Source organism: Piliocolobus tephrosceles, chromosome 1 (assembly GCF_002776525.5).
Source record: "Piliocolobus tephrosceles isolate RC106 chromosome 1, ASM277652v3, whole genome shotgun sequence".
Lineage (NCBI taxonomy): Eukaryota > Metazoa > Chordata > Mammalia > Primates > Cercopithecidae > Piliocolobus > Piliocolobus tephrosceles.
In genome coordinates, this window is record NC_045434.1 from 180,220,168 (window position 1) to 180,228,021 (window position 7,854).

At 49.7% G+C, this 7,854-nt stretch overlaps 1 protein-coding gene across 1 annotated transcript; it reads right to left on the reverse strand.

Annotated features, from left to right (window-relative positions):
- Window positions 1–5,273: 5,273 nt before the first annotated feature.
- Window positions 5,274–7,642, reverse strand: GUCA2B (guanylate cyclase activator 2B). The gene is made up of 3 exons (XM_023221202.1): window positions 7,529–7,642; window positions 6,230–6,416; window positions 5,274–5,563 (listed from the first exon to the last, which is right to left on the reverse strand). The coding sequence occupies exons 1-3, from the start codon at window positions 7,616–7,618 to the stop codon at window positions 5,502–5,504; spliced, it is 339 nt and encodes a 112-aa protein (XP_023076970.1). The 5' UTR covers window positions 7,619–7,642; the 3' UTR covers window positions 5,274–5,501.
- Window positions 7,643–7,854: the final 212 nt, after the last annotated feature.

Genomic DNA, 7,854 nt, shown 5'->3' on the forward strand with positions numbered 1-7,854 from the left:
CAAAAAAAAAAAAAAAAAAAAAAAAGAAATACAAACCAGAAAAACAACAGAAAAGATCAACAAAATTAAGAGTTGAGTTTTTGAAAAGATAAATAAAATTGCAAAACCTTTAGCTAGACTAAGAAAAAGGGAGAAGACTCAAAAGCATTGGAAGTCATCCCTTTAAGATCAGGAAAAAGACAAGGGTGACCATTCTTGCCACTTTTATTCAACATAGTACTGTGCTAGAAGTCCTAACCAGAGCAATTAGGCAAGAAAAAGAAATAAAAAAGCATTCAATTTGGAAAGGAAGAAGTTAAATTGACTCTATTTGCAAATGACATAATCTTATATAGAGAAAACTCTAAAGACTCTACTAAAAAGCTATTAGAACTTGTAAGCAAATTTAGTAAAGTTGCAGATTAGAAAATCATATAAAAATTAGTAGCATTTCTATAATTAACAATGAATGATCTGAAAAAGAAATGAAGAAAACAATCCCACTTAAACAGCAACAACAACAACAACACACATCTTATGAATAAATTTAACCAATGACGGAAAAGAATCATACACTAGAAAAACATAAAACACTGATGAAAGAAATTAAAGAAGATACAAATAAATGGAAAGATATTCCATGTGCATGGATTGGAAGAATTAATATTTTTAATGTTTATACTACCCAGAATGATCCACAGATTTAACGTAATCCCTATCAGAATTCCAATTATATTTTTTTCACAGAAATAGAAAAAAATCCTAAATTGCATAGGGAGCCACAGAATTCCCCAAATAGCGAAAGCAATGTTGAACAAAAAAGAAAAAGCTGGAAGCATCACACTACCTGATCTCAAAATCTACTACAGAGCTGTAAACAGCATAGTACTGGCACAAAACAAACATAAAGACTAATGGAACAGAATAGAGAGAGCCCAGAAATAAATCTACACATTTACAATCTGATCTTTGACAAAAGTGCCAAGATCACACAATGGGGAAAGGACAGACTCTTCAATAAATGGTATTGGTATATGCAGAAAATTGAAATTAAACACTTATTTAACCTCATGTACAAAAATTAACTCAAAATGGATTAAAGTCTTAAACTTAAGACCTGAAACTGTAAAGCTACTGGAAGAAGCCAGGAGCAGTGGTGAACGCCTGTAGTCCCGGCTACTCGGAAGCTTGAGGCAAGAGGATCACTGGAGTCCAGGAATTCGAGGCCAGCCAACACAACACAGTGAGACCTTGCCAAAAATAAACAAACAAAAACAAAACAAAACAAAAACACCAAAAGCCAAAACAAAACAAAATAACAACAACAACAACAACAAGAAATGTACTAGAGGAAACATAGGAGGAAAACTTCTTGACATTGGTCTTGGCAAAGATTTCTTGCCTATGACCCCAGAACCACAGGCAACAAAACCAAAAATAGACAAAAAGGAGTGCATCAAACTAAACTGCTTCTGCACAGGTAAGGAATGAAAAGAATCTATAGAATGAGACAAAATATTTCAAATGAAACATATGCTAGTGGATTAATATCCAAAATATACACAGAATTCAGACAACTCAATAGCAAAAAAACAAATGACCCAATTTAAAAACAGGCAAAGCAACTGAATAGACATTTTTCTTTTTTCTTCTCTTTTTTCTTTTTTTCCTTTTTTTTTTTTGAGACAGAGTCTTGCTCTGTCACCCAGGCTGGAGTGCAGTGGTGAGATCTTGACTCACTGCAACCTCCGTCTCCCAAGTTCAAGCAATTCTCCTGCTTCAGCTTCCCAAGTAGTTGGGATTACAGACATGAGCCACCATGCCCGGCTACTTTTTGTATTTTTAGTAGGGATGGGATTTGACCATGTTGGTCAGGCTGGTCTAGAACTCCTGATCTGAGGTGATCCACCCGCCTTGGCCTCCCAAAATGCTGGGATTACAGTTGTGGGCCACTGCGCCCGGTGACATTTTTCAAAAGAAGACATACAAAAGGCAAGGAGGTATGTGAGAAGGTGCTCAACATCACTAATCCACAGGGAAATGCAAATTAAAATCATGACGAGATATCACCTCACATCTGTAGAAAGGACTTTTGTCAAAAAAGAAAACAAAAAGATGCTTGCTGAGTATGGTGGCACCCACCTGTATGTAATCCTAACTACTTGAGAGGCTGAGATGGGAGGATCACTTAAGCATGGGAGTTTGAGACCAACCTGGGCAACCTAGCCAAATCTCATCTCAAATAAATACACACACACACACACACACACACACACACGCAGAAAGAAAAGATAACCAGTGTTGTCAAGGGTGTGGAGAAAGTGGAACCCTCACACACTGTTGGTGGGAAGATAATGTAGCGTAGCCATTATGGAAAACAGTATGAAGTTTCCTCAAAAAATTAAAACTAGAAGGCCGGGCGCGGTGGCTCATGCCTGTAATCCCAGCACTTTGGGAGGCCGAGGCAGGTGGATCATGAGGTCAGGAGATCGAGACCATCCTGGTTAACATGGTGAAACCCCGTCTCTACTAAAAATACAAAAAATTAGCCGGGCGTGGTGGTGGGCACCTGTAGTCCCAGCTACTTGGGAGGCTGAGGCAGGAGAATGGCGTGAGCCCAGGAGGCAGAGCTTGCAGTGAGCCGAGATCACACCACTGCACTCCAGCCTGGGTGACAGTGCGAGACTCCGTGTCAAAAAAAAGAAAAAAAAATTAAAACTAGAAATGCCATATAATCCAGCAATCCCACTTCTGGGCATATAGCCAAAAATACAAAATCAGTATGTCAAAGAAATATCTACAGTCTCATATTTATTTTAGCATGATTCACAATAGTCAAGATATAGAATCAACTAAAGTGTCCATCAACAAATGCATGGGTCAAGGAAATGTTATACGTAAACATAATGAAATACTATTCAGCCTTAAAAAAGAAAAAGTCCTGTCATCTGTGACAAAGTGGATGAAACTGGGGGACATTATGCTAAGTGAAATAACCCAGGCACAGAAAGGCAAATCCTACGTGGTCTCAGTGAAATGTGGAATCTGAAAAAGTTGAACTCATAGAAGTAGAGTAGAATAGTGGTTACCAGGGGTTGGGAGGAAGTGGGGAGATGGTAAACAAAGAAGAAGGAAAAGAAGCTCCACCAGGCCCACAGAGAGCAGTTCGTTGATGCTGCTATCATTCTGATTCTGGGCAGCAGCACAGCTGTGTGGCTGGTACATGGCAGGGACTCAGACAGCGGCAGTTCTCTTTGCTGTCTCCAGCAGGCAGGTGGGAAGCCAGTGCAGCTGCAGGGAGCAGTGGGAGATGAGTCTAGATAGTGCACGAGCTTGGGCTAGACTTGGTAGGTGAGAGTGGGGAGCTATGGAGGCATAGGGGCACCATCAGAGCGGTGCTGCGGTGCTCCTCTGGCGTGGTAGGCATGGAGAGTCCACAGGACGCAGGGCCAGGAAGGAAGGTCTGGCCTGGCCCAAAGGTAGTGATAAAGGCCCCAATGAGTGAGGATGGAGGGGTGAGAAGTGGGGGTCCAGAGAACTGCGGGAGGCATTGCGAAGGCCCTTCACCAGCCTTGCCTGTGGGGTGAGGGCAAGGAGGAACCTGTAGCCTGGGAGATTGTAGGACTCATGAGCAAAACTAAGCAGCTGTCTAGAGCATGCACTCGGGTCTTCGGGAGCTGAGTTCAGATGGCACAGCCCCTTGACCTCCGACTTTCCTCCTCCCCAGCTCCCCAGGACCGAGGCTTTGAGGGGAGCCCACTCTGGAAAGGCCCTGCTCCCGGGAGTTCCCAGCATGGCTCCCGGACTGAATAAAGGCACTGAGGTTGGCTGTAAGGATGTGGAGGCCGCAGTGGGCCTCCGTCAGACATCATCAGCTGGTGCAAGGCAGGAATATGGTGGTCGAGCATGGACCCCGGCCCACATGTCCTGGGAAGGGCCCTGCCTTGTCACTTTGCTTGGTCTATGATCTGGGCTTAGTTTTTCTCTCTGTACCTGACTCTTCTTAGACTGGATGGGGTGATAATAACAGTATCTACTTCATCAGTCTGTTTTGAGGGCTCCATGAGTTACCATGAGTGCCAAGTGAGTAGGATAGCACCTGGGATAAAGTGAATGCTCAATAAACACTGGCTATAATAATAATAATAATAATTATTATTATTTTCAATTTTTTTCTGAGACAGGGTCTTGCTCTTGTCGCCCAGGCTGGAGTGCAGTCGTGCGATCTCGGCTCACGGCAACCTCTGCCTCCTGGGTTCAAGTGATTCTCTTGCCTCAGCCTCCCGAGTAGCTGGGATTACACACGTGGCTAATTTTTGTATTTAGTAGAGACGGAGTTTCACCACGTTGGCCAGGCTGGTCTCAAAATCCCGACCTCAGTGATCCTCCCACCTTAGGCTCCCAAAGTGCTGGGGTTACAGGCGTGAGTCCCCACACGCAGCCTATAATTATTATTATTTTTAAAGACAGGGTCTTGCTCTGTTGCCAAGGCTGGAGTGTAGTGGTGTGATCTCAGCTCACTATGGCCTCAACCTCCCAAGTTCAAGTGATCCTCCTGTCTCAACCTCCTGAGTATCTGAAACTACAGGCAAGTGCGAATACTTCTGGCTAATTTTCAATTTTTCATAGAGATGGGATCTCCCTATGTTGTCCAGGTTTGTCTCGAACTCATGGCCTCAAGCAGTCCTCCCATCATGGCCTCCTAAAGTACTGGAATTACAGGTGTAAGCCACTGTGCTTGGCCTTTGTTGACTATTAATTATTATTAATATTCCTCAGGCTGCCAGGAAGGAGAGAGGGAGGGAAGGCCTCCCAGCTGGAGCTGGCCAGATGGTCCCTGTGGGGCTGGGAAAAGTGGGAGCTTGGGAGTGAGGATGAAGGCCAAGGGTTGATCTTCTCAGGCAGGCCCCAGGCAGAGTCAGTCCTGATTATGTCTTGGGAGGGCATGCTGCTTGCATCTTCCCTCCACTCTCTCCTTCTGTCTCACCTCCTCCCTGCCCCAACCCCACTCCTGGGTGCCAAAGCTGGGGAGTCCCTGAGTTCAGCCTGGGAGTTGCCAGGTCTGGCTGGCTCTGTGGCTTCTGAGCTCTGTGATCCTGGATGCCTCATTCCTGCTCCGAGCCTCAGCTCCCTCATATTCGGGATGGGGTTCAATCCATCAACTCCCCGGGGCCTTGGAAGTTTCAGGAAAATTCCTGCCTGGTATTTTCAGTCCAACCTTTCTCCTCAACCCACACTTCTTCCCCAGAAGCTCCTCCCATGGCTCCTGGGGATGAACAAAGGACACATGGACTCGTGTGTTGTAGAATCTTTATTCAGGAGCTGGGCTGCCTCAGGGGCCTGCTCCTCCAACCCTGTGTCCGATTGCTTTGCACCAGATCCAGCTGCTCAGGCCCTGGGATGGTGGTGATGACCATGGTGGCCAGGGACCCATCTTGAGCATGGACAGGGATGGGAGGCCGCCACGGCGGTGGGCTGAAGGGCGAGGTGTCCCCGGTGGGCTCAGGACACTCAGGGCCATCTCAGAGGCAGCCGGTACATGCAACGTTCACACACAGCTCACAGTCATCGTTAGCGATGGTCCCTGGGCAGGGAGAGAACTGGTCAGCTGACCTGAACCTGGGCCCTCTGTGTCCAGGCAGCAGAAAAGATCTGCTTGGGAGTGGGCAGCGTCTTCTGCAGACTGGGGGCAGGAACCTCTAGAGCTGGAGTGAGGGCTTGGGTTCAAGTCCCAGATGCTCTCCTTCCTAGCGGTGACTGGGCAAGCCGCTCACACTCCCTGTGCCTGAGATTTCTTATTTGCTAAATGGACAGAGTCACTGTGAGGAGAAAACGCAGGATCGACTTGTCCCAGCACACAGTAGGTGCTCAGTAAGTGCTAGCTAGTTGCTACATTCTCCTGCCCGGCTCTGCGCCATCCCTCGGGTTTCAGCTTGGCTGACACCTCCTTTTGGAAGCCTTTCAGACCCCGATCCCACCGCAGATGTCAGCCAGCTCTCCTCTCTGCTCCATGCAGCCATTGTCTGTTGATGGGTCTGTGCCTGGCATGGACTAGGGATGAAGCGGGTTTCAGGCATGCCTGACTCACAGTGCCTAACCCGGGGAGTCCTGGGAGCCAGCAGGACACGGCCTGAGTTACTTGAATCTCCCCATCCGCAGCCGCTGGGTGCTTATGAGAAACAACCCAGGTGGTGGGGCCTGGGCGTGGGAGGAGACAGAGCGAGTTTCTGCAGGGAGCGGGGGCACTTACTCAAGGTCTTGAAGATGCTGGAAGCCTCCTGAGAGGCGCAGACAGGCTGGAGGTCCTGGGGCAGGGCAGCGTGGTGGCACACGACGGGCAGGAGGCTCTGGGTCTGCAGGCGGGGGCTGGGTGCCCACTGTGCCTCCAGTTCTCTCAGCTTCTTCATGGATTCCAGCTGGACCCGGAAGCCTTGATACTACAGGGAGGGGAGAAGAGATAGGAGCAGATCAAGACCTGGGCCAAGGGCAGGCACTGCCCTGAGACCCAGGGTTACTCGAACCCTGCAGATCCTCCAGAGCCTTCCCCGTCTCTATGGGAAGTCCAGGGCCACACTGGAAAGAGCTGCCGGGATGGGAGGTGTGAGGAAGAAGCAGCGAGGCTGTGGGACATGGTGGTTCAAGGCATGGGCTTTAGAGACAGGCAAGCCCTGGTTCAAATCCCACCTCTGCCCCTGACCGGCTGCCTGTCTGTTCCCCACTCAGCCTCAGCTCCCTCATCTGACATCTCCCGTGGGGGCGTGGCACCAGGATATTCTTGCCAACTGGGCGCCTGCCTGAGCTAACATGGCAGAGTGGTGGCAGCTGCAAGCGGCCGGTCTCCAAGGCTAGGGCTGTTGGGGAGGCCGAGTCTCCTGCACCCCTCTCTGGGACCCACTTTGTTCTCCCCAAGGAGACCAAGGCCACAGACGTCTCTGCTACACTGGGCGAGGCCAGCAGCATCCCCTGTGACGTGGCAGACAGGCCCTGCTGCGACGACTCCTGTCAGTCTCCTATGCCCCCGGTAGGGCACTGGAATCCCAACAGTCTTCTATCAGGCCTTTGTACGTGCTGTGCCCTTGGCCTGGAACAGTTTCCCCATCCTCTGTGCCTGGCAACCTCCTGTTCATCTTGCAATGCCAGCTCAGCGGTTACCTGCCCGGAAAATTGTTCTGGAGCCTGTCCCCCTCCACCCACATGTGGGTGAATATAGAGAACTGTGGGAGCATAACAGGGGGTCTCCTTCCCTTTCTGGGCTCCTCCCGTGCAGGGGCCTCATCCTGTTCCACACTCTGACCTCTGTGACCAGCACGGGCCTCTGAGGGGAGCAGTGCTGAATCAGTTTGGTGTTGTCATCGCCATCATCACTGCCATCAAAGTCTGGCTGCCCCCACCCACCGGCTGCCTTGGTCCCAGAGCTGTGATGGTTGTTGGGCTGAGCCCCGGGCCCTGTGCTCCTCCGGTGTCCCCTGAATTCCCAGTACACCCTCTCCAGCCTAGCCTCCCACTGTGCGGCCCTTGAGGCAAGGGGCACACTAGCCAAGGGACTCACCTGGATGTAGACTGACTGTGTGCTCTGCAGCAGCAGCAGGAGAACCACGGCCACTCCTGGCAGGAGCCCTGACACAGCCCTGCAGCCCATTGTGCTCCCTGGGTTCCCCCTGCCACTGTCCACCGTCTCCCATCTGTGTCCTTGCCTAGCACCTCCTTATAGGCCAGGCTCCGGAGTCCTGGTCACTCATTAACTGGCCAGCTGGGGTGGGGTTGAAAGCTGGCTGGCTCTCTGACAAGCTGGGGCTGGTTCCCAGGAAAGGGGTTGGGGGCTAGGAGGGCAGGAGCCCAGAGTCTATGGGAACACAGTGCTTGAACACCAAGCAC